At 48.3% G+C, this 26,708-nt stretch overlaps 1 protein-coding gene and 2 long non-coding RNA genes across 7 annotated transcripts in view; 2 read left to right on the forward strand and 1 right to left on the reverse strand.

The window, feature by feature from the left end:
• The first annotated feature begins 22 nt into the window (after positions 1-22).
• Positions 23-17,348, forward strand: LOC106738021 (uncharacterized). Of its 3 annotated transcripts, none has more exons than XR_002092607.2 (4): positions 23-1,516; positions 7,086-7,201; positions 7,296-8,517; positions 8,955-17,348. It is a non-coding gene; the product is annotated as an uncharacterized LOC106738021 (long non-coding RNA). The 3 variants fall into 3 exon arrangements; XR_009456386.1 differs by adding an exon at positions 2,138-2,252 and having other exon boundaries at positions 26-1,516; positions 7,296-17,348; XR_009456385.1 differs by having other exon boundaries at positions 26-1,516; positions 7,296-17,348.
• Positions 17,349-19,777: 2,429 nt separating this feature from the next.
• Positions 19,778-21,816, reverse strand: LOC132244675 (uncharacterized). The gene is made up of 3 exons (XR_009456390.1): positions 20,468-21,816; positions 20,255-20,304; positions 19,778-19,866 (listed from the first exon to the last, which is right to left on the reverse strand). It is a non-coding gene; the product is annotated as an uncharacterized LOC132244675 (long non-coding RNA).
• Positions 21,817-22,145: 329 nt separating this feature from the next.
• USP22 (ubiquitin specific peptidase 22) overlaps positions 22,146-26,708 on the forward strand; it is a 175,478-nt gene continuing 170,915 nt past the window's right edge. Inside the window, exon 1 of one of the 3 annotated variants that reach the window (XM_006272695.4) lies at positions 22,146-22,598. In XM_006272695.4, the coding sequence (XP_006272757.1) occupies positions 22,473-22,598 (126 nt within the window). In that variant the 5' untranslated portion in view covers positions 22,146-22,472. Of the gene's footprint in view, positions 22,599-22,899; positions 22,920-26,708 lie in introns of those variants that run through there. The other 2 variants (XM_006272694.4, XM_059716857.1) reach the window with 2 other exon arrangements.

The raw sequence follows: 26,708 nt of genomic DNA on the forward strand, positions 1-26,708 counted from the left end.
CAGAGCGGATGTTGCCGGAGGGGAAAAGCAGTCGCAGTCCGTCCCCCCCCCCGGTCCGTTGCTCAGGTCGTTCCCTCCGGAAACAAAGCGGCGACTCCCGGGTTCCGCGCTGGGAGGGGCAGTTGTCTCTGAGGTGATGTCACAGGGGGTGCAAGTCACAGGTGTGACGTCCCTTAGGGCCTGAGTGTGGGCTCCTCCAGCCCCCAGTGCGCGACCAGCGTCGTCCCTATCTCCGGCGTAGCCCCGGGAAGGGGCAAGGCCGCCCCACGCCGCAGGGCGTTGCACGCGCAGCCGAGGGCGAAATGGGCAGGGCGGAGGAGAGAAGCCACGTGGGCTTGTGGCAGCTGAGGTGCAGGCATCAGACCTTGAGGTAGCCCGAGGCACCGAGGGAAGATGGTGTAAACGCTGATCTGGAAGGGACAGGCGAGGCCGCGATGAGGTGGAAGGAGACCGGGCAAGATCGGAGGAGGTGGAAAACCCCTGTGAGACCACAGAGGAAGAGGCGCCAGCTGGGCTTTGGGGCCCTTCGTCAGGCCTGCGAGAGAAGCAGATTTGGCCTGAGCTCGGCACAGTCGCTGCCGTTCGACCCTGCTGTGTTAAGGGCACCTCGTTTTATTTCAAACAGGATGAGCTGGGCAGGAGCTAACCCGTTCTGCGCAACTCGACGCCCGCGCGCCTGGGCCCGAGTGCCGGGGCGTGGCCCTGAGCCGAAATCCGCAAACCAGCGGAGCCAGAAGTGTCAGAAATGTCCCCAGATCTCCAGCGAAGATAGTTTCTAGCATGATTTGCTCAGCTGCCTACATCCCCACGTCACAGCTTCAGAGACCCAGGGCACTACCTGGGTCTCCGGCACCTTAAACCAGTTTCTGACAACAACACTTCTTGATCTAAGGAGACCCACCTGGACTAGAGACTTTGCACGGATTCCACCGCTCTTTCTGGTGTAAAAGTCTTTTTCAAACCTTCTACATCCATCTTTGCATAGAAAAGACAAGCCTAATACTTGTGGGTTTCAGAAACGGGATGTATTTTGCTTGGTACCACAGAAACAATTTACCTCAGTGACAAGGGAAGATGTTTGTGTCTCACAGGTTCATCTACAGTCCTTATTATTGTAAGGTTTTTATTCCCAATTTTAAAAGCCCGCAACAGAAATGCCTAGTATTGCTATCAAAAAATAAATAAAGAGCAGAGAGTGGTAGAGAGCATAGGACATTTTAAGATGGAATGCTAGTAATTGAAATTTAACTTATTCTGAAGTGGCTCCTAGCTGTTAAAAGAATCAGGAAGTTATGTCAAGACGTGGGTAGGTGGTGGGGAAAAACACCTTTTTTGTCAAACAGGCTCTTTAATGACTGCAAGGCAGGATTCTGATTTTGCATCCAGTTTGGAATTGGCACCTCCGGCCTCACGGTGGGCATTGGTTCAATAGTGACTCGGAAAAGAAGAGAACCGCTGCTTGAATTGCCAATTGCTGGGAGGAGGCTGCACAAATATCTTGACACTGTGACTAGAGGTAAATATTTTTCCTTTTTTTTCTCCATAAATAAGACAAATGCATAGAGAAAAGACAGAAAAATAAAAACTAAGGCATAGGATCTGGGACACAAAACAGCCTAGAGAAAGACTGCTAGTGGTTTTTCTCTACCCTTCATCACTGAACCCCTCCCACCACCCCGGTGCAAGGAAGGCTGGACTTTCAAAGTACTACAAAACCAATTAAAAACATTACACATTTTTATTCCTGGGTCAGTGTTTTGGTTTTGCTTTTCTTACAAAGGCCAGAATTTAATTTAAATACATATAATTGCTAAAAGGACACCATTCCTATTTCAGGCACATCGAGTCCGTGGCTTTCCCATGGGGAGAGGCATCTTACAGAACTATCTTCTAGGCTTTGTTTCTGAAATTATATTTGTTACAATATATTTAGTTCTTCTCCAGCCCTCTCCTATCTCTCACTTGCAGAGCTCAAAGGGATGGTCTGATGAGGGTAGCGAATGCAGAAGAGAATTACCATTTTAATAAGATTGATTTGGCTAAGGAGCAGTCAGCAGGGAGGCTAGAAGCTAAATGGGTGGGATTTAGCCTTGGCCAGCAATCTGGATTAGCCCTGATCTTTCCATTGCACATCTAGATACAGAAGACTGGCTCTTCCTCAGCAATCAGGCTGAGCTGATTTCCTGTCATTACTTTTGGCTGCTTCCAGGGTATGGTGCAGAGCTGTTAAACTATTCCATCCTCTCGTTCAGGTGGGTTGAAAGTAAATTAGTGGCCCTGAGGATTGGGAAATTCATCTGTTTGCAATGGTAAAGATTCATTTGGAAATTTCTCCTTGCTTTGGCTTTGGTGTGAATGCCCCTTTACTCTGTGTGTGTGTGTGTGTGTGTGTGTGTGTGTGTGTGTGTGTGTGTGTGTACACACATAGGGAATTGTGGGAATCATAGGTGGAATGTTCCTGTTAAACAGAACGAAGAGGAACTCAGTCTGGCATCTCATTCAGGGCTAACAGAAGGGTTCCTCGGTATGCTCAAACTGGTTCCTCACAGAGCAGCCCATACTCCAGACTGCAACTCAGGAGCACCAACCCTTGATGAGATTGTTGATGATATACAGCCCTTGATGAGCACCAGCCCTTGATGAGATACAAGATTGTCTCCAGGGCTGCAACCTCCTGGCTGAGGCAGTTACAGTCCCAGGCTTGCTAATGGGCTGTGGAGCCTTCCAGCACTAGACCAGCACTGGAATCCAGGCCAGGCCTCAGTGATCATATGGCTGCACTGCGGGAAATTAATCTGGGGGGTCTCTGTGCAATCCCAAGGGGGAAAGGGCTGTATATTGTGGCTAACCCCAGTGCCAAGGAGATGGGGACTCTGTCAGGGAGCAGGTACGTTGCCTCGCGTTGGGTGAGACTCCCCCTCACATACCGACAGCAGCTTCCTGTCTCTACAGCTCCTGGGCTGGGACCTTTTCCAAAATTCTCTTAAAAATTCATTGCTGCATGTTGGAGTGAGATGCATGGGCAGAGTTGTTTGGGGATACCTGGGGCCCACATGAAAGGGCATACTACAGAGAAGGACTGGGCTGCTTCCTGGAGCTGGATGGAGTAGGGAAGGGGACTGCTGGTCATTGGCAGCTGCGGGGGGGAGCCCAGAACTGGAGTAACGAGGGTGGCAGAGTAGGCTTGAGGTGTGTTGGCAGAGAGGAAATCCTTGTTGCTCAGTGTCTGCCTCTCCTTGTTCCCAAATGGGAATCATTGATCCTTCACAATCAATAGCACCATATTGGACTTGGGTTTTAAAAAAAATGTTAAATTGCAACATTTTTGGAAGCATTTCTCTCCCTGGACCATTTCTCCTCTCCTGGACCTGTGAGATCAAATGGGTCTATGAACTTCTGGTTTGCCTGAGTTGCAGTGGGGCAAGTATATCATCTGCACAGACTGTTAGGATATGCTGGCACCATGCAGAGGCAAAGCTGCTAATCGCAGGGGCATATCCTTATGGAGAACAGGGAGACAGAGACTCTTGGCCCCAGCCATTTGAAAGGCAGATTACATATGATGACTTTGTTCTCTTCCTGCCTACTGACCAAGCAGATGCACTGGTGATGTGGGTTTCACTTAGGGGTAGTCTGCCATTACTAAGAAAATAAAACTCCAGAGGAAAGAAACTAAGATTGATCCTACAATGTACGGCCCTACTTACCTAATGAGACCTCCTGCTTTCCGGCCTCAGTGATGGATACCTCTCTCCATAAGATGAAAGAAAACGATGAACAGCATAACAAGGATCGTATACACATGAAACGGCAAACCAACTTTTCAGCAGAACAACCCCAATGTATGTCCTGGTAATAGCACTGGAAGCAATGCCTGTTACAGGCTCCGAAATACAGGGCTGGCAAAGATGCATCTCTAATCCATCTTTCCCACCAAGCCAAGGCAGGATTGGCAGCAGCCACTCTTACTCCAGGTCCATTCCCAGAAGCTTGTGAGCATCTGTCTGAGAGTTAATTACTTCCAGTCTCCCATGGTAACTTGTATTACAGATGCCTGCCTACTTCCCTGAATTGGCAGTAGTCACCACTGCACCACCGCCTCCCTTCTCTCCAGGTGCTTGGCAAAGTCAGTCTGAAACCCAGTAGCCCCCGGAGGCACCGTTGCCATCTGGATCTGCCTTATGGTGGCTTTGGCGGTAACGTTCCAAGGATTAGAGGCTGCATTTAGATGGTGTTTAGTTAGAGATGGAACCTCAGTGAAATACAGTATTACACAAGGCCATTGATTTCATTGAATCAGTTGTTCAGGGATGAACATTGAATCAGGCTAAACTCATCTCTGGTGGAATATACTGATACTGCACTCCAGAGGTGTGGAGCTTCAGCCCTTGTAACCAGGATTTCTATCCTGGGGAACACATGGGTGTAATTTGGCAGCAAGTCTTAAGTTCTTCTTTTAAAAGAACTCCCCACGTAATTTGATTATTGTGTTTTGGATCCTTAGACCCTCCAGAATCATGAAGAGCTGGAATTCCTCTAGCCTTTCAGTGCTTCACTAGCAAACTTCTCCCCCAATACTGAGAGAAGGTGTCAATAAAAATAAGAGAGCAGTCCCATCTCCCTGTTTTTTGGAGCAAGGCACTAGTTATAATCAGTCTGATGATGTCTACACCATTGCAAGCATCACTGAGCCCTGAGACAGCCTTTTAACCTGACTCTCTGGTGCAGTAATTTTGTGCTCTGCTTCTTCCAGTCTCTTAGTCATCTTTTTTTTCCTCTGTCCCTTTTAACAGGAGCATAAGATATGGCTTCTCCCTTAATAAATGCCTTGGCAGCTTCCCCTAAGAGCATGAGACTGTTCCCATAAGCAGCGTGGTCCAGCCCTGGCCGAAAGTCTTCCCCTGGGAAAGGGGTCTTGACTGAGTCTGGCCTGAAAGCTCCAGTTTTTGTGGTGCTGTGAGCTAAAAAATGTAAAACTTGAAAGGGCTGGGGTGTGAGAAGAACATCTCTAATCACAGCCTCTGATGTAAGACAGAGGCTCTCCCCCCCTCTGCCTGCATAGCTTGGCCTTATGGGAATGAATGGATGAAAAAGGAATTCAGAAGCAACTGGTGGGGGGAGAAGGATGGAATGAGAAGAATTCAGTCCATGAACCTGGTAGAACTGTCAGCCCCTGGATGCCTTCCTCATCTCCTCACTCCTGTAGCCCTGCCCTGGGCAAAAGTGTGTAGTCCATGGTGCCTCTCCAGGACAGTGGGGCCACCCAGGATGTCCTGAGACTGCTCCCAAGGGTCAGTTGGTTTGGAACTGAGGCAAGATCTGCTTGATTCAGGAGCTGTGACTGAAGAACTCCCCTCCCCAGCAGCAGCCCTTACAGATTTTCTTGCACAGCTTTTCTGTTAGGTCTGTTCCTCTGTGACTGTTATGAATTCTCCAGCTATGGGCTGTGTCTCTGTCTTGTTCTCTTTTTAAAGTGGTTGGTTTCTGAGCTCTTCATTCCAGAATTATTTTATTAGTTCCCTGCAGCCCCTTTACTGGACAGTGGACAAGAGAAGGCAACAGGGCTTCTGCTGGGTTGTGTTCCTGCCATGTTCCCTTCCTGCAAACCCACGTTCTGCTGCTGACTCCAAAGTCAAGGTCAGGGATGAGGTGTTTTTATTTCCTCTTGCACCTTTCAGCTGAGGATCTCCAAGCACTTGGTAAACATTTGAATTGCTCTGCACAGCAGCCCCGAGAAGCAGTGCTATTCCCAGCACATGGAGGGAGAGACAGGCGTGCAGAGAAGTCAAGGCCCACATTTCCCAAGCACTAAGTCTAGGTGCTGTGATTGCCAAGGGTCCCACTTGGGGATGCTGTGTAGGATGTTGGGTCCCCCTTAACAGGATGCTGCTCTTGTTGATTCAGCAATGTGACATGTAAGCAAACCAAACTGCATGCATTTCTGTGGCTCACTCATCCTCTGCGTTAGATTATGAAACCAACTATAGAGAAAGAGCTGTGCCTGGAAGGCATCGCACACCCCTCTGAAGCTATAGAAATACCACCCTCCCCCCTTCTGTTGTTGTCCTTGGCGGTCAAAGAAGACTACGTCTCATCTCAGTGGGGGAGGTATTTAGAGAGGATTCTCTAGCAGGATCCTAAAGGGTTAAGAAACCCTCAAATCAAAAGAGAGAAAGAATGAGGTATTGTTCAGGACTCAGCATCTCCTGGGTTCTATTCCCGGATCTGCCTCACGCTTCCTGTGTGACCTTGGGCAGGTCACTCAGCCACTGTCTCTCTTCCTTAGTTTCCCCACTTCCTAAATGGAGCTGATGCTCTTCCTGTGATGCCTAATCCCTTATTGTTTTTAAGGTGTTTTGTGCTTCTCCTGTAGAAGGTGCCGGCATCTACAGTATCGATGATGATTTGTATTCACTTATTATGCATGTTCTTCTCATCTCTGAGAAGCTGCTGCGTTGGTATAGCTGTTGGGTTTTGGGGGGACTCAACCGTGGTGTAAGCCCTCTGAGAGAGACTAGAAAGCCAGATTTTATTTGCTGTGTATGCAGCATCCTCACCAAGGGCAGGTTAAACGGCAGTGCTCTGCTTCTCCACTCGATGGCACTATTGATCAGAGATTTGAACTGCCGCAACTCCTTTCTGCTCTGCCTTTCCCGATTTCCCTTCCTCTTGTCTCTCTTCCTCCCCCTTTCCCTTCTCTGTTCTAACATGCCGGGAGGACACTTATTGATGCTAGATAGTGGACAGACATAATCTGATGCTGCTGTAAATTAGCAGCCACCCACGCCCACCAGCCAGCCTGCCTTTCAGTCTCAGGTTTTTTTGAAGCATGTATCAGTGGTGTTTGGCTGTGGTGGTGAATTGAATTCTTTCCGTGTTTCCTATTCCCACAAGGAAATGGCTTCAAAGAGCAAATCCCCACCCCCTTCTCTGCTGCTGAAGGACGTTTAGGGAAGTTAAAAAAAAAACAAAAAACCCTCAGCCCTGACAGAACCACTTATTTAACAAGCCATTGTGTTTCCCTCCCTGAGCAGGAGACTGTAAAAGAGGGGGCTGGTCCTTTTATATCCATCTTTTGTATTCAGGCGGTGATTACCTACCCAAGGTCATTGGTGAGGCTCCTACATGCCGCATCATTCGGAGCAGCCAGGCTCAGTCCCCTGCTTTGAATGAGCACTGCTTTCAGTAAGGCTTCCATCAGGTAAGGGGTTGGGATGGGGGAGAGACTGCCATACAGAGCTCTGGAGATGGGCTGTGTAGAAACCGCCACAAAAACAGCATTCTCTTTTATGCAGGAATCTGGGGCTGAATTAAATCCCTGCCCGGCTGGCTCACTGTATAGTGGGAGGCAGTGTGTGGGGTTGTGCCATCATCCTTGATGACAGCAGTCTCCAACATATAACAGGTCCCCTGCCCCAGCAGGCCTGGGGTAATAGGCACAGTATAGAACCACCTTGCCTGGCCCCATTCAAGACTGCTCTGAAGTTTCTCCTTCTGTGACATGCAGTAGTGAAGTTGCCTCCACGCAGACAAGCTCACGCCACTCACCTTGTGCCTGCAGCTGCTGTCCCAGTGACCTGGCGTATTGCTGATCCGCCTGTGCTGCAAACCTGCCGTGTACCCGTAGCAATGGTGCTGCATTTGTCCACAGCTCCGGGACCTGAGAGCCTTACAAGCATGAACAAGCATGTCTGTGTGCCCTGGGACACACTGATTCATAGAGTTTGAGGTCAGGAGGGATGACGCCCATGTCACCAATATGCCACTGGCACGGAGCTGGTGACAGCGATGACCAGCCCACGCTGCTGCGAAGCACCAAGCTCACATGCAGCACGCTGTTAATGACTGTGACACCACGCTTACACTGAAGCCTTGCCAGATGACGCATAGAACTTCCCCAAGGCTCAGGGAGCACTTTCCCTCCCTGACTTCGCATGGCATCAGCTGGATGCAGCTGAGGACTAAGTATTGCATCTGCATCATGTAGGGACTCTGAAAAGGGAGCCCAGAGTTGCAGCATCTGGATTTTGGAGAGCAGCGAGTTTCCCTGCCTTCTTCCTTGGAGTTCAGAGATCAAGCCAAACTGCATCCTGCCTAAGGGTGACTTATTTTTTAGCCCTGGCTCATACAGATTTTATGAAACAGGATTTTATGTTTCTCCTCCCCATGGTATTTACCAGATTGCTCCAAATTACATGGTGGTGAACATGAAAGCCACATACCTGTGGAGGAGAGAATTAGTAGTTCTCAGTTTTCAGTCTGGCTCTCTTTCTCTCCCTACCCCTTCCCCACCTCTCCCTGCCTTGTGGAGCCAGCTGCTCCAAGAATAGTTCAGGAATGAAATGTCACAGTTTGAAGCTGGTGAGTCACACTCTTCTACCAAAATACAATCTTGCAGCATGTCTCCTGATGGGGACAGCAAGACTTTTCAAAATGCAAGCTTCCTGATGGAAGCCAGTGGTTCTGAATAAACCCTGCGTGCTGTGTCCTGGCTGTTTGTTGCATGATGATCATAAGGTACTTTTCCAACTTTAATTATCTAGTTAACGTGCCCATCACAATCGGACCAGGTGCCTTAGCCAAAAGAGCTGCATTGTTTCTGTCTGACAATGCACCTACAGTAAGTCTCTTAATTAAGTCTCCCTGCACTGCTGTGAGGTATGTAATTACAGTGAAACCTGCCTTAAGCAACAACTCAAGGGACCAACAAAAATAATTTCCTTACCAGAGCAGGGAGAGGCAGGATTTTACTAGGTGCATTTTGGGGTACTTTGGGGCAAGGTAGTAAAACAAGGAGGGGGCCTAATTAAGGTGGTTCCTTCTCCAGGTTTCCCTGTGGTAGATTAACATGCTCATGCTATATACTGGTATGATATTATTAATACTACTTTCATAATCATGGCTTAGCATAATAGTACTAATTATACTAATTAACATTGTTCTCTTTTCAAAAGGCTCCCTAGGATTTTCATCTTCCACTAGAGACTGCCAAAGGATTGCCACTTAGAGCCAATGGGACTATTGTGTTTCTGTGATGCGGACCATTGTCCATCAGAGATCAGTGAATGGAGGACCTTCCCTCCCCACCCACATTCATATTATATGAGAGCCATCAAAGAGCTTTCACATGGCACCAGGGCTCAGTCAAAGTTGGGCTACATCAGGCATTGTTTGATGAGGTTTTTGTCTCAGTGAGGCCTGAGGGATGTGGTGCAGTATCAAGCTCTCTGTCCTGGCATATTTTTGAACTATTAAAATTATTTTATAGAGAGTGCAGTAAAGTTTAATGAGTTTGTAGAACTTGGGCTAGGGCCCCACCTATTCTGTAGCCACTGAGTTTGCCACAGAATTCATCCCTTGTTGCAGATTTCTGCTCCAGAATCTCCTTTTGTTGAAAAAGTATCTCGCCCTCCTCATGGTAAAGATGGCCAAGAAAGGTGACAGGAGCACGAGTGCAGTGCTGTATGCTCTTGGCCAACTCAGGTGTGAAATAGCATGTCTGAGAGGTTTAAACTTGCCTTCCTTGTCCCCGTGGGTTATTACTTCTGAAACAGAAAGGGAACAAATTAATGCTTACGTGGTTAACACTTTCACTGTTGTTCCATTCAGTTAGACGCCTCTGCTGAGAGCTTGCCCTCCAAACTGGCTCACGCTCCTCTCCCAGTGCTGAAAGCCTCAAACATCCTCTAATCCACTTCCAGCCTCCCCACTAAATCCTGAGGTGCCATTAGCCATTGTCAGTACAACAGTGACATGTTGAAAAGTGACCATGCAGGGACTGCCTGGAATAAAGTCAATGCACTTAAAAATAAATAACACGGGAGCTTCTGGGTTGATTATATTGCTCCCTTAAATACTGAATTCAAGATGCACTTGATGTTTTAAATACATCTGAAGCTATGGTAGAATTTCACGGATTTCCATCAGAAGCCAAGAATTTTGCCACTGGATTTCCAGCACACATGTGCACTCAGTGATTCCTCAGAACCTGAAATCTCCAACTGGGAATCGGGCTTCCAGACTCTCTCGTACCTCGGCAAACTGTGGCTTCAATACGCAAGGTTCCACCTCATCCAAGCTAGGATTTCTGCTCCATTCCAAAGGTCACTGGTTCTATCCATTTGTTCTGTGATTGGAAAAAGATGACAAAGTTTATTAACCAAGATGATTTTGGACGTTTATTAGCAAGACATTGTCAGGCAACAATGGCAGCACAGACAGAGAAGCTGGTCCCAGTCCCGCAGTATTTCCTGCAGGGCTCCCTGCAGCTCACGGCTCTTCTCTGCTGATCCTCTCATATTGTTTTTGATAATGAATAGCAGCTGATTGTTGCATTGTCTAATAAGTGATTCATTTACATTAAGCATCGCTTCAAAGTAGGATTTGATTTGTTTGTTTCAAAGTCCCTTCAGTTGTTTAGTTGTAGAGATTCCATTTTTTTGTAACCGCATTGTTTGAATGATTTCTCAGTTGCTTCTACAAACAGCCAAATTCCCCTGATGTAACTTCCCGAGCAGCCTCTGGTGTCACAGAAGTGGAAGCAGGATCCAGATTTTCAAAAGAGGCATCTATCAGTGGTCTTGAATGGCCAGTTTGAGACCTCTGCCCTGAACTCCCTGTCAGTTTTGCTGTCCCTGTAAGTCCATGTGAAGGCAGGCATAGAGCCTCAGCAAGTGGGAATGGCCAGAGCTTCATTGGCATCCCGTTGATCTGCCTCACCATCTCTGAAACGGAGACACCTCACATTGTGGCTTCTGAAAATCTGGCCCCAAATATTCAAATTCCTGAACGTTAGTTATGGCTCTGCCTCTGACTTCAGGCACAACCCATGGCCCCTCTGCCCTGGTCGTGCTGTCTCTATAAAATTAGCATCAAACAAGCAGCCTCACAAAAGTGTTGGCAGGTAACATCTCTGCTGCCCTTTGAAGTTGAGGAGTTCTAGATATCCATGTATATTAAGTATGAAGTCTTATTTTCATTATGCGCTGCAGGCCTTTATATTACCAATGCCAATTGCCCCCTCTTCTCTAGTTGCTGCCACTCCTAGGTGACATGGTTTTACAGCTTAACACCAGGGCCTGGTATGATTTCACGCACTTCAAAGAGGACCAATGTTCTTGAATATGGATACTGTTGGCTTGTCCAGTCTTGAGGACTGCCATTCTTTAACATCGCCACATTTAAGCATTAACTGGGGTGACAGTGCTTCTTTTAATGTTTTCTTAATTTAGCATGGTGTATAAGGATTTCCCCTGTAAACTAGCATTTCCAGCATGGTTAGCTTGTAATTTCTGGTGTGTTCTGCAGAGGCCTAATAGGAATTCAGACTCAGTGGTGGATGTGACGTGCTTTGGTGAAAGTGGACAGCACTGTGAGTCATTGTGAGAAACTAGGTGGGTGAGAACCACCTAAGTAGGAATGCTCAGCCTTGTACTATATGATTTCTGACATTCAAAAAATGCTGTCTTGTTATGAGTGCTTCCCTTGATACAGAGGTTCAGGAGAGCAAACACATGGGCAAACCAAATGCAACAAAGTGGGGGGCTTCTTGAAGTCTGAAAACCCAGTAAGGCAGTGGGTTGGAAGAAGGATTGGACGGTGGGCTGAGCTTACTGATGGATGGAGACTGCCATGCTGCTGGAGCAGCCAGGATCACAGACGGGGTTCTTCCCCTGTGGTTCTGGCCAAAGAGCGGCAAAGGCCTTTGGGGGACGCTGCTCGTGGAATCAGAAGGTCCCAGAAAGACCAATCAATGTGAACTGATTGGGTAAAGTCCAGGAGTGGGAGTCTGAATTGGGAAGAGACAGCTGGGAGGTGATAGCTTGAATACCAGATACTCCACTAACGCGAATAGCAGGTAAATGTGTACTACTTAACAGTATGGCATAACCTAGTTCCCAATGTGTTGCTTGTTGGATATGTTGTAATAGACTCTGGTTATCTACTGCTTGAGTGCAGAAACCACCCAATTGCGTTACATCTTTCAGCCCCTTGCCTGCTGCGTATCTTTGTACTCCATTTAACTGGGCCCGAAACAGTGTAGGGGAAGCAGCTGTTAAAGGGCTGCTATTAGAAGCCTTGAAAAATGACAGGAGCGCAAGTCAGCTTCATGGCTGCTGATCCCAGAGCCCTAGCCATGCTGTAAACAAGGCTTGTTAAGCACATGGGGCTGTCAGTGCTGGGCACTTAATGAGCATGGTTTACCTAAACTCTAGGCAAGTGCCTGCTCCAGGTACATCCAGAGCCTTCCCAGCCTTGAGGCTATGGGCTTTAAGGGGGTTCCCTGTGAAAGAGGTAGGGAGGAAAGTGAGAACACTGACCAGAAAAATGTAGTGGTGTGAGAGCAAGGGGGCTTCCTGGGACAGGATGAGGGACTGGCATTAGGACAGCATCTGCATGGAGTACCTTTATTAAGAGAGATCCAGCAGGCAGGAATTGCTAATGGGGCAGGGAGGTACGTGCAAAGACCATGCTCAAGGAAGGGAACAGGAGTCCAAGCAAAGGACACAGGGCAAAAGGAAAGGCCAAAAAAGCCAGAGGAAGAGGGATTGGCAGAGGAACTCCTGTAAAAGCTGGGGACAGCACCTGGTTCCCAATTCTGCTGGAGCCTGGGAAGCTGCCTGGCCTGATGTCTGGTTCCTGGGATAGATTTCAAATCATTCTGCACAGTCGGATCCCCGTGGCCCCACGTGGAGTCTCATAGGTTTTGGTGGGAGTCGGTGTGGACCTTTGAGTCTGCTTCTGCAAAATAGTTGTCAGGATCAGGGCCTAGGAGAGTGCCCAGATCAGTCCAAGTGAGAGGCAAAGGAAAGGTACTGTTAGTACCAAGCCATCCATATGCTATGGCCTGGGTTTTGGGGCCACAGAATGGGGGTCTTCAGGCCCTTCCACCCTCCAGCTAGTGCTGGGGCTCCAAATATTGCCAAGAACAAAGAACTGGGGGTTGTTTTTACCAAACTTGCTATGTCAGTGCTGGCCAGCGAGAGAAAGGAAATGAGCCCTCCTGCACACTCTCAGGATCTGTCTGCCATCAGCCGGCAAGCTTAAAGGAAGGAAGGTGACCACGGTCCCTGGCTAGGGCAGCGGTCCCAAGTGCAACAGGCCCAGCCCTGAAGTGCTTTGCTGCACCACTGTGACAGCTCTCAAGCCTGGGCCAAAGCTTCTGTGGGTGTCCTGAGGATCACTGAGCCCTTAGGATTGTTTGAGTTATTTAGCCTCCGTGCAGGCCACATGGCAATTTAGCAGCCACAAAGGGGGTGGCACACACCCTTGCCAGTTATTCAAACCCCAACCAGCCCTTCCAATAAAACCACAAAGCCCTGAGCTGCCAGTGAGGCCCTTCCTGCCTTCCTCATTTGCCCTAGAGTCTCACCTACCCCGCCCTCCCGGGAGACCACAGTACTGTGCTCAGTCGCAGGCAGTGAAATTAGCAGCACATTAGCAGCTTGGTAATGGCCTTGCGTGGTGGAACCAGCTTTCTTCATTAATCCAGAAGATGAGGGTTGTTTTTGTACATGTGAGAAGCTCATTATTTAAATACTGGGAATTAAGGCTCATCAGATTCCGGAGGCTGATTCTGGTTGTGTTTCCCTGGGGTGGGGGTAGAGGCCAGCTTTGCACAGGTGTGCAATATGATACAGAGCTGCTCAGGGCCCAGAGAAGCAGGCCACATGCACACCCACTACTGTCACGCTCTCCCCAGGCAGGAGAGGCATTTCGCTGTCTTGAGCATCCCTCCCTTCCACTGCACTTGTTTGCCTGTACACTGATTGAGTGTCGCTATGGCTTTGCCTTTGCTGCCAAAAACTACAAGGCAAGTCCCTGTCTGCAAAGAACCTCACTCAACTACTTCAAAGCAAAGCAGTGCATCATGCTGGCTAGGATTTGACAGTGGGAGAATTTGTACACCTCTGTTATGCCTCTGTAAAAATAAGACCATTGCTTTTTTTGCATGGAAACGTAATGCCAGGTAGCTGTGCGGTGCTTGATGCGTTGCCTTGGATTGCTGCAGTCAGAGGAGGCATTGGGTTGGAGAGCCATTGGCTCATAACCTAACAAAAGAGACTTCCACTGGCCTGGAAAATATAGGGTGCACTGGACTATGATGCTTCCCAGGAGGTGCTGGAAGAACACAGCCTGTGCCAGGTTCACACTTACAAGTAGGTTTTATGGGATAATGATTTCCAGGGAAGATGGGTGCTTTTGGCAGTCTCTGGGAAAGGGGATCTGCTGATGTCTTTGCCAACAGCTGCCTCCTACACAGACAGATACCAGCACTGTTTGTGACAATGGAAGGCCCCCCTCTTCAAGACAAGCAGCCTGCTAAGAAACAGGCTTTTGAATTCTTTCATCAGATTAGCCACAAACCCTGGATCACGGTCAGGATCTAATAAGGTGAACCACACAGTGCATGCAGTGGAAGCTGCCTTATGGAGTATTATCTGGAGGGAAATGTCTTGATTAATACCAAGGATGAAGTTTTGGCCTTGTTTCAGCCCCTGGCAAAATTCACACTGAGTTCAACTAGTGACTGGATTTCACCCTGTAACAGCAGGAAGGAGGCCCTGATGACTGGTACTGGGGCTTGTGCAGGTATGAGGGACTGTGCCTAGTAGTCATCATGTTATGATTTTCTAAATCAACTCCTTGGCCCTTTTGTACTTGGACAGAGCCAGGTGGAAACCTCCAATATGAATCCAGTGGCCCTCAAGCACTCTGCTGATGGATCAGCAGTCAGACAAAACTCATTAATTTACAGAAGAGGCTACAGCTTGGACTAGTAAAAGCTTACTGAGCTCAGCAGCAGGTGAACAGTCTGGCATGGAGCTAACAAAACAGCTGCACCAAGGACCCCATCCTCTGAGCTGCTGAGTGTCTTCAGAATACTGGATGAAGGATACTTGCTGAGGGTTGAAAGGTTCAGCCCCTTCCAGGATCAGGCAGCAGGTTTGCTCTGATTGGATCTATCTTTGGCATTCCTAACACACCTGTCACTTGGTATCTCAGTACCAGTGTCTGGCATAATATCCCAAAGGCTCTGGGTTGAGTCATGAGACATTTACTGCGGAGTAGACTAATGATCTCTGCAGTAAACATCTCATGTCTACACATGCAGCCCTATTAGGCCACAGGAAACTAATTAACTCTGCAGCAGAGTAGTACTTGTAAGTACAAGTACTATCCCGCTGTGCAGTTTTTTACTCCGCAGTACTGCACATGTAGACACTGATGCGGCTGGCTTGGGCGTGCCTCCTAGCTAGCCCCACACTGGAGCACCCTCATGCCTGAGCCACCCAGCCACAGATCTGAAAAGCTGTGACTTGTTCTGATGTTCCTAGCCCCTCCAGTTGGAAAGGGGGAGCACAGCCACAGGCTTTGTAGCCCCTGAGGGCCCTGAAAAGTCTCTTATTCTTCCAACGGACCTCAGGTATTTGCTACATCGGGCTTGTTCACTGGCTCATTCTGTGTGCTCACTGCTGTCAAAACCATTGCAAAGCGTGTGTGATTCCCAGATATAGGATACTGGGTGCAGCCTGTGGAAACCAGAGTACTAGCTAGTCCTGTTTGTCATATAGCTGCATGAAGATGTGTCTTTTTTCCCCTTAGCTATGGTGGCTGCATAAGATAACTGATGCTTGTAGGGAATCCCCACGTGACCAAGTTATTACAAGTCCCTGCTTATTTATCTAGCATTATTAAAGTCTTGAGACCTTCCCCCAACCCAATAACCTGAGTGCCTATCCCTTGCATTAAAAAGAATTGCTTTGATCACAATAAACATCCACCAGCCACCAGGGACATCATAAATTAATTAAAAGTCTAGCGAGGCTGTTCAGTGTGCCTGATCCACATTCTGGAGAGCCAAAGACTGGGGAGATCCAAAGCCCAGGAGCTGGGGTGAGGTGTCAGCTCCTTCCTATTTACAGTGAGGGAGCTGCAGCTCCAGTGTCTCCTCTGATCATGCCGGCAGAGGCAGCATGGTGTATGATGACAGGCGATCTGTGGGGTAGCATCACCTTATGGCAGTACATTTCTAACAGTATTCATGACTTTATTTTCTCAGCCTTACCTTTCTGTAGTCAAGTGCAAAGGCCTTGATCTTGTCAGGTGCTGAGGTCTCTCGCCCCCTGCCAGTGCACAGTTCAAGCCCCTGTAGAAGTTACCTTGGGGACCCAACTGCTCGGCATCTCATAGGATCGTGCTTGAAAGGCTTCGCTGCACTAGTTTCTCAACCTCTGTTAGTTTTTCAGTGAGGAGGCCTTGATGCTGTTCAAATGCTTGGACTCCCGGGAAAAGGGTTAAGTTCCCTCTGAGAAAGAGAACTGAGCACTTGCGCGAGGAAACCATGGCCACACAAAATGGAAAACGTGTCTCAGAGAAACCAGGTCTTGTTGTTTCACGTTCCTGACTGATCAGCAAAGCCCTCAAGTGCCTCCTGGGATGGCACAGTTAGAGAATTCGGTTGCTTTTCTTCCCACATGGAAGAACATTGCCTCTTCCCAGCTGAGATATCATGTAACACCGGTGGCTCTCAGGAGGGAGATTTTGCTGCGTGTTTGCAGGGCATTTAGCTAGTATCAATGTTTATATTCCAACATAATTCAGGGGCGAGTGCCAATTAGCATAATCTTTCGTGCTTTCAAATGAAAATTCCTCTAGCAGAACCAAGAGGGATCAATGCTGTTTCCTGCCCCCAGAGGCCAATCCTTTCCCATGCTCACTGCCGCACCAACAGTTACGTTGCAGGAAGGTTCCCAAGCTATGCTAAGTGCAAGTTAAAGGAAAGCAAGCTGGTAAACCCTGGTGTGCATCTGTAATGAGGAGGTTGTGATTTGACAATTGCTGTGACAAGCCTACGTCACCATTTCCCTCCCTTATTTTGTTTTGACTGCTATTTTGCTGTGTTTTGCCACCTTTGCTGCGTGGGCTGTAACAACCGAACGGCACTTGTTGCATTGGAAACTTGTGTGCTTCACTGCAAAGATTATGACACGGTCCCAAAATGAAAAGCGCAGAGGCCGGGGACTCCACGACCCACTGCTGCCTTCTAGCTTTTGGTTTAGGCTCTGGCAGCAGCCGTTGTTGAGCAAATGCTCAACCTCAGCAAGTCACAAGAGACATTCTTTGTTACCTTGGGGTAGATTTTTATCATGACCTGGCTTTAGTGGCTGACCACCACATCACATTACCAGGGCTGGTGGGAGTTGACTCTTTGTGGAGAATAAGCTGCCAGAAAAGAGTTGTAAATTAAGGCCTTTTGGTTATAGCCGTGTTGGTCCAAGGACATAGTTAGGCAAGCTTCTTTGGGTAGATGTGATATCGTCCAACTACTCAGTTGGTCTAATAAAAGATATCATATCTACCCAAAGAAGCTCACCTGAAAATTAAGGCCAACATTTTAGCATCCAATGACTTTCAATGTCCCAGTTTTTTGATATCTGAGTTGCAGAGGTGCCAAGTAGTCTCAGTTTCCATTCACATAAATTGGAGCCATGGGTAGCCCGCACCAATTAAAATCAGGTTGCTGTAACTCTCAGGTTGAGCACCCCAGAATCACTTTGCCCAAGATGGGCTTCAGAGAACAGAAAGAGTTAAGTGTTTTTACTGTCTCTGAGCTCTTCAAGAGAATGTATTTCATTTTGGAAAAGTCTTAAGTCGCTCAGAGAGGAGCACTGAAAAATGTTGAGGCATGGAGGGGAATGTGCTATCCCTGTCTCCAGAATAAAGTACTCCATTAATAGACTTGCAATTCAGTTGCTTCTGCATCATGCTACCTTACAAACAACACAATGCCAGTGACTCTGCTGAAAAGGGGCCTTGGAAGTCTTGATGGAAATTTCCAAACCTATAAGCCACTGAACAGATGTAGGCTTTGGCATCCTAACCCTCAGGGAGACAGTTGCAAATTTTATAGGCAGAAGTTTTCTTTTTTATCCTAATCTTCCTGTTTTGATATAGAAGCCATGGAGAAAATCCTGAGATTAGCAACACCAGGTTGTTCCAGCATTGAATAGGAATGGGCAAATACTGCTCTGCTTAGATATGGATTATATTAATACTGAAGTATTTTTTTAATTGGAAGATATTCAGCCCACTCAGTATAAACAGTACTGATTACAGATTAGATTTGCACTGGCCTCCATCCTCTTGAGCTACCTCCTGAGTGGTCTTGCCTTCTCTCTTCTGTTTAATGGATGCTTGCTCCCACCTGGCTCTCACAGGGGTAAGGAGTAGCTGACTGGATGAGTCTCTGTCCCAGCCTTCATGTCTGGAGAGCTGTAAACCTTCTGCAGCAGATGACTAATCCAACCACGGTGCCACACAAACAAACGGTGGCAGTTGAATGCAGAAACTCAGAACTTGGTTTCATTGCTACCTTTGTATAAAAATGAATGAAGCAGTTTGCAGCTGAGATGTTGCAGACCATGCTGGAAAGATCAATATGAGTGAGACCTCATGTGAATGCAGGATCTACTAGTGAGTTTCCAGGTGCCCTCTAAAGACTTGGGGAGAGGAGGTATTTGGGGCAAGGTGGTGCCCCTTTTTCCATGAAGGCTGATGCCTGCCTGGCAGTGCTAGACTGGGCCAGTCGGGAGCAGTGAGAGTTCCCTAAGCTTTGGTTTGCTGCTGACAGAGCAGACTAAGGGATGGGTGGCTGGATATCTGAATAGCCTAGCTATGTTTCAAAAGTTTTGAGCTTGCCAAGTATGGCTGATGTTCAAACTATTTGGCAAATGATTGAGCTTGCTCGTCTCCAGCCTCAAAGCAGATACTCTTATTTACATGAGTGAGTTTCGCTACCTTTCTCTAGAAATGTGCTTTGTTACCAGTTCCTTGTTCCTCTTGCAGCACTGACTGTCAGGAGCAAAAACTTTATTGCAGTCACTGGGCTGCCTTCATCTGAAGATAGATGAGAGGGACAGCTACTGATGAGATAATGTGACACATACGCTCCTACCAGTGAGCGTGCTGTTTACAACATGTAGTTTGTTTCCAAATGATCACAGGTAATGTGCTGGTTTAATTCACAGTGATGAGAACAAGGGGAGAAGTTTAACTAGTTTTAAGGCTATGGGGAGGAGGCAGGTTGTCAGATACTGCTAGGGATTTGATGATTGGTTTCTGAATTAAAACTAATTGGTAACTTTCTTTGATGGCTCTTTTGAAGATGGATGAGAAAGATCTAAGAGAACTTAGCTTTATCACTGATTTACTTCTTCACAGATGATGTCTCAGTGCCATCATAGCATGCTCGCATTTTCTTTTGAGGAGATAAAAGAGTTGTTGGATTAGTAAATGTACAGGATCTATATTTTCAGTTCCTTTGTCTTTATTAGGGATTTGGTAGATCCTAAGATCATTATTATTAAAAACAGCTTATGACATTTCTTAGGTGAGATATCTCTTTCAGATACATCTGCTGTACACTTGCTGTGGTTTTGTTACAATTGAAATTTATGGCAATTATTGTTAACAGGAGGATGGGTCATTAGTGAGTGCACACGCAGTCTTTTCTCACTGGCTCTTTTCATGGAATTAATCCTGGGGCATCTTCGCCCTATCTGAAAGGGCTTTGTTTTAGTTCACATTTGGACCCCACTATGCTAACCAATGAACAAGAGAATGAAAGAATGAAGACACAAATGAAAAGACAGTCCCTGCTCCAAAAGGCTCACTGTCCAACTTTAAGGCAGGAGATGACTGGTGCATCCACACAAATCAAGGAGTACAAGGAAAGATCGAGAGCATATTTGGTCATTGCCCTCAGGTTTTTGTAGGTGACATGGCAGTGCTGGGTTTGAAGGAGGACAATGTGGAAGCTTTGCAGGTGTTTACCGGGAGCTCTTCCCAGGCATGAGGAACAGCCTGGGAAAAAACAGGAAGGGTTAGTCAGTACTCTGGCTTCTTCCTTATTGTTCATTACATTTATAAGTGACCCCCTTGGACACAAAGACTGTGATATCATGGCAAGCCATATGGTATTTTGGCGAAATATCTTAACATTGAACTATTTTTATTGGAATCAACAGGGTGCCTCACAGTTACAGGGGTGTCTACCCACACAGAGCTCATTGCAAGACTAGTTATGGCTCATCACATCTGTGATGTATTTAGGGGGAGTGGGTGGTTTCAGTGGTGTAGCACCCAAGCAACCATGGTTGGAAGCAGTGTGTTTGCGTAATACAGAAGCAAACACTCCTCCACAGGGGGAGGGCAATGGGGGAGCAGCACACTCAGCAGCAATTCTTGTTACCTCTTTAAACAGAAGCACGAAGCTTGCATTCCCACGGTGCTGGCCTAGAGCTAGACAAACACAACATACGTTACAAAGGGTCAAAGGAGGGACTTGCCCTCACTCTTACCCACCTAGACAGACCCTTCTGGAGCATTGCAATACAACCAGGTGTGCTAGCCAACCCCAGCCCCTTTGCGCACAAGGGGCAGAAACAAGCCTGATATTACTGACCCTTGCAAACCTCTAGTCTCCTGGATACTCTTCTCAGAAGATACTTGTGCATAAGCAACCTCTGTTTGGCTCGAGAAACCATTGTCCTTAAACACTGTTTAGAATAAGGCATATCAGCAGAGAAACAAGGAATTACACCATCCATGGAGACTGACCTGCTGTTGTTTTAACCCTAGGAAGTCGCCCCCAGATCACAGGTGTTGCCAGGGCAGCGTGGGTAGTTCAACCTGCTGCCGGCCTGCAGCGAAAGATATAATTCACTGGGGCCGGCTACATCCAACTTTTTATTAGAATTCAATCCCACAATTATTTTAAAATAGAAGGTTATGGTTCTATGCAAACAATTTGCAAATACGCAGAACAGACTTAAGTGTTCAGCAGTTTCTACACAATCATTTCTCTTTCTTTTACCAAAGAGTAGCAGCTCCAGGTAACATAGGACATAATTTTGCCCTTGGAAACACAGTCGCCACTCTCCGATTTGAAGGAGCTGTAGCAACAGACCCGAGAATAGAATTGGTTCTCATTGACAAAAACAGATACAGCACTTTCAGCCGAGGTCACTGCCCAGGGTTCCAACAGGAAGTTCTTAATAGTGTACATTAAACAAGACTGACAAACTCGGCGCTGTATAGCCCAGCCTTAGCACGACTTCTCATATTGCTATGGGAAGATGAAAAGTCTGGTTCTTTGCAGCACCCGCCATCTGAAGCAGCCTCCTACCGCTTTTGAGAAACCTTTGCAAACAGCCTGTCTGTTTCCTCCCAGTTTCTCTTCCCTATTGCTGTTAGCTCCGTAGTGCAATACAGCCAAAGAACAGAGCGTAGCCTCAAATATTTGCATCCTTCCTCAGACTTCTCATTTTCCCGCGCTCATTCACCGGTCAAAACGATGCCCCATTTGGTCGTATCGGGGTGCTTCACGGTTGGAAACGCCGCGAGCACCCGTTGTCACAGCGGTCCCTAGAATGAGACGTCAGCCGCCTGGTACCCCTGAGTTTCACCTGACTTTGCCAGGGCCCCAGGGGCCTGTAGGGACAGGCCTGCAGCTCAGATGGGAAAAAACCCAACACAGCTCCAGCCCAACCCTTGCGTGAGAGCCATGGGGGGAAGGCGTGTTGCATGCCAAGCTGGGGCGGGGTGCCCCCTAGGTGGGAGCTCCTGGAGGGACCCTCCCAGGGAGGGCACAGTACACTGCAATGGTGGGGTGGGGCTGCAGTGCACTGTGGCCCTGGCTGGGGGAGGGGGGCAGGAGGCAGCAGCAGCCCCCGCCCCCCTGGCAGGAAATCACTGGGGTAACAGAGAAGCTGCAGGGACAAGCGGATGTGACAGCAGCTCTGCCCCCACACCTTAGCCTGCTGCTGTGGGCGGGGCCGCCTGCCCTCCCCCTCCCTCCCAGCCAATCCAGAGTGGCAGCCGCCTCCGCCAATAGCACCGCGCGCCTCGCCCCGCATCTCCCGCCCCCTCCCCGCTGTTTGGCGCCCCGCGCTGCCCATCCCCACCCCGCGCCACCAATGAGTCGCCAGAAGGGGCGGGGCGGCGGCGGCGCCGGAGTGACAAGCCGCCGTCCAATGGGCGCGCTCCTCCCTTCCCCAATGGCGGCGCGGCCGCCCCCCCCCGCGCTGCTCGTTGGTCTGTCCCACTCCGGGCCTGGCGGGCTAGGTTGAGTTCGCAGCGAGGACCATTAAACACCGCGGAGGGGGGGGGGGGAGATTTAAAGAGACAGGCGCAGCGCGGCGGCCGGCCGGGGGAGCGGCGGCGGCGGCCGGGCGGAGGACAAGAGGCGCCCCCTCCCCCCCCGCCGCCAGGCCCCCCGCGCCCGCCGGCCTCCATGAGGTAGAGGCGGCGGCGCCTCCCCAGCCCCATCTTTGTGCGGCCCGGCCCGGCCCGGCCCGGCCCGGCCCCGCGCTTTGTTCGGCGCCGGGGGAGCCGCCGCGCCCGCCCGCCCGCCCGGGGGCCGCTGAGGCGGCGGCTGAGGCGGCCCGGATTGATGTGGGGGGTCTGACATGAGTCCGCCGGCGGCCGGGTGCTGCCATGTGACCGGCTTCAAGGTGGAGAACTGGAAGCAGAACCTGCGGGCGATCTACCAGTGCTTCGTGTGGAGCGGCTCGGCCGAGACCAGGAAAGCCAAGGTACCCCGGGCCGGGCCGGGCGGGGCGGGGCAGGGCGGGGATGGTGCGTGCGGGGAAGGGGCGGCCGGTGCCGATCCTGCCCCTCTGCGGACACCCCCCCCTCCCCCTCCCGGCGCCTTCATCCACAGCCTTGCCCCAATTGTGCAAGGGGGGGAGGGGAGGGGAGGGGAGGGGGTCTCCAAAAACATCCATTGATCTCTTTATTTCCTCCCCCCACCCCCTGCGAGACGACCCACGCTCCCCTCGCCGCCACTTCTGACTTCAAAATGACTTTGCAGGTTTCTGGCGCCGCTGCGAGGGGGAAGCGCGAGCGTCGCACAGGTAGCGGCCGGGGGGGCGCGGGGAGCCGGTCCTGGCGGGGCGCGAGGGCCGGGCAACGGGAAGAAGTCGTCTGACTCATGCGCCGTCTTCCACTTGCCAGATTTTTCTTTGAAAAGAAACAGTCGAGGGAGCGCACGAGGAAACGGAGGTTTAAAGCCGGTCCCTCGCTTCCTAGTCTGGCCGTCCTAAAATAAGACTGCGGGCACATTCGGGATCTCTGCTCCTTTGAAGCGCTCGGTCCCGGGCTTGCTTTCTCTCGTGCCACGGGGGAGAAAAGAAGCCGAAACACAACTTAATACGTGGGATGGGGCTTGCGTGGAGAGGGGCAGGCGGAGGAGCGGGACTTTAGTTATGTCTAGTGAAAGCCCCAAAAGCAAAGGCGGGGTGGGAAGGCCGTGCCCGACCCCCGGCGGGGCGGGAAGGCCGTGCCCAACTGGTACCTGGCGTGTGCCGTTGCTGGAGGGTAACGATTAGTTTTGCCTCATGATGTGATCTCGTCTGTTCCCAAACTTCTACCGTTCCTGGGGCATCGACACGCTTTTCTGCCTCTGTAGGTTGACCCCACATCCTTGTACCTTTTAGTGAATACTTTAAAAAAAATGAGTGTCATTCTTGAGGAGCTGTGATAAACTCCAGGAGTACAATATTTATTTTTCCTGCAGGCTATAGTGTTTTGCACGTCACTGCTTGAATGCCAGTTGGAAGTCTTCGTCCAGTAGCGTGCCATATTTTTTCCACCCACATCTTTTAATGACTCTCTTTCCTTTTCCTCTTTTGCTCCTTGTATGGCTGGTTGTATAAAGGAGACGAGTTCAAAGGGACAGTTCTTCTGCCTTCTGAAGGAAAGCATCAATATTTCATTGATTCTTTAAGAAGCTAAAAAATCAGCATTTTAATGGGTACCAATAGATCGGTCTGGAAGTTGTTGGATTCTAGTCCATGTGAAACATGTGGAAATACAGGGTGAAATCTTGGCCCTGTTGACTGGTGAGGCTGGTATCTGACTTGCTGACTTTAATTGCGTAACCTGATTGAATACTCAGTCACCAATAATCATTTCACCTTCTTCTAATACTTGGGTATGTACCACTTGGACTTTTTTGTAATGAAATTATCTTTTCTTTTTGCTTTATTGTTCAAATTCGGAGACCGATGGTAATAGCTTTATGTACATGGAGCTGAATGGCCCCAGCCGCGGTTGTGCCCCACCCACCCATGTCACATTTCTTTGCCAATTCTTGTTTTTTTCTCTCTCAGCTGGGTACACGCTGTACATTTTTGACACCTTAAATGTTACTAGAAGCATTTTTTCGGAAAGTCTTCTTACGGCCTAACAACTAGCAAACAGTTCTGTGTTGTTCTGCAGTCCGTGGCTATGTGTGGGGCATAGTTCTCATGTTTAAAAATCTCTCTCTGTGGATGAGACTTCATTATTAGTCCTGGTCAGTTGGTTGAGGTAGAGTAAAAATAATAATAACAACTTTAGAAAACGTATCTCGGTTTCCTTGTATCCAGGCAGCGAGCATATAGCAGAGAGAAATATACATCGAGAAATGTGACTTGTTTGTCCTTATAGAGATTGCTCCAAACTCCAATTGGACGGTAATAGGAAAATTCAGTGACTAAAGCCATTCTTGGTCAAAAGAGCCCAGCTGCACACGTTGTGTTGCACAGTTGGCTATCTGGTGATAGTGGAACGGTCACATTTGGTCTTTAGATTTCTAGGACATTGATGTTCTGTGTCTTTTCAAGGGCTGAGTCTTAAAAATCCAGATAGCAATAGAAACTGCAGGGGGCAGAAACTGTCCATTTCTGCTGCTTTACTTGGTTACTTCTACTGCTTACTGCATTATGCTTTGAAAGACCATTTCAACACTGTTTGCTTCTTGCTGTTTGTTTCCATCTATTCTTTCTTTTTCTCTCTCTTTCTCTACAGATTTGCATCTGTATGTAGTCTTCAGCTTTTAATCCGGTGCACTCTCTAATATGATATATTTTTACGATTCTAAAGATGTAGCTTTCTAAAGCTGAGTATTTTCCAGTTATATTTTTAATCAGAAATAAGCAAAGGCTGTAATACATGCAGTTTTATCAGTTATAACTGATTGATACATCAAGTGGGCTCCTTATCTACAGGCCTCTAAAATATTCGTAGAGCTCTGAACCTTTGTACAGGGGGTTTTTAACCAGTGGTATAACATGCAGTTGCACCATGGCAAAAACCTTAGTATAGCTATGGATCCCTGGTACTTAGCTGCAGCTTGGATCACTACATCTTACCCGGAGTAAACTGCAGCAGCACAAGTTTGTTTTACATTATTGTACCACCTCTGTGCTAGGATTTTCCATTCATACAAATGCATCAGTTTTTTTAGATATGTTGGTGGCTAAACCCTGCTGAAGATGAGACCCGACTCTGTGGTCTGAGACTGATGCAGAAAAAGGAGTAGGGAAGGATCCAAAGACAGACAATTCCTGAGGAAGCCATGGTGAGTGGGATGAATGTTTTATCGCATGTCTTCAGTGAAATGTAGAAGGGACAGCCTAGCAGTTTGATGCATCTTAGTTCCTAGTCTTTAAAACTGATATCTCTTGACTTGACTGTAATTAACACTGGCTAGTAGTAATTCAGGAAGAGCTCTGAAAACTGTAGCTGAGCCTAGGTTCCATGAATGGAAGAGGAAAAGCAGATTCATTTCTGCTGAAATGTGCACAGCATGGTGGTGCGGAATTTGTGGCTTGCGGGCAACATGTTGCCTATGAGACCTTCTGATACTGGTTGTGGCTACAAAAATTTCTTCTTTTGATGTGTGTGTTTCTTCAGCTTGACAGGGAGAAGTATGGAGTTGCTTGTGGTGTGTTGCTTGCTCAGTATTATTGCCCATGGGCCAGTGAAGTTTGGAGACCACTGGTGCAGCAGGATCTTGTAGGCTTCTGTTAAATGGTGCATAAACAAATGCAGTTAAGTGACTCTTCACCCACTATGACTGAATGAAAGCCTGGTCTTACTGAAGTCAGCATAGGCTTTGCTATTTATGTCCATGGGACTTGCATGTCTCCCAGTGAATGTAAACATGAACTTTCGCATGTTTTCAACTGAGTGGAATGTTAAGGATTTTTTAAAATGTGATCCCCACATTAGCATGTGGTGCTACATAAAAGTGAGGGTAGATGTTCATAAGACTTTGTGTCATCCCAGCAGCCTTTGGATTCTTTACTGTCTACAGTTTTTACTTTTGAGTGTTGTGAACCCTGTATGGAAACAGATCATGAGACTAGACCCAGAAAGCAAGAGTACAGTTTATTGTTCAAATTAAAATTAAATTTCTAAATGGTCTAAGCATAAGTTTGGACTTGAATTTTCAAGCTTTGCATCCAGTGGGTAGAGGGAAGTTACACACTTGAGTAATAAAATCCTAGTCTTCGGTACTGAGAATCTCTCTTGAAGGTGGTGGATGTCAGTCTTTCTGCAGTGTATGATTTAATTATGCACCTAGATCTTTAAGTTGGTAAGTAAGTAGTGACCTTCACCATTTAAGGACCTGCTGTTCAACTCCTTTGGCAGGGTTCTTGGGTTTTGCAGGTATACTCTTTCCCCACCCGCTTGCCCCCTACCCATCATTCTCCCCCCATCTCCCAACCCCTTACTATGCTCCAAGACGATGGCAACTGACTTTTATTTCTGGGCCAGTAAGCGCATAGTACAAAGTAAACCTGGAGCCGTGTGCTGCGCCACAGTCAAGTTATACAGAGGGTCCTCTCTGTGTTATATAGCACCACTGTGACACA

The sequence above is a fragment of the Alligator mississippiensis genome, chromosome 13, assembly GCF_030867095.1.
Source record: "Alligator mississippiensis isolate rAllMis1 chromosome 13, rAllMis1, whole genome shotgun sequence".
In the NCBI taxonomy this organism is placed as follows: Eukaryota; Metazoa; Chordata; order Crocodylia; family Alligatoridae; genus Alligator; species Alligator mississippiensis.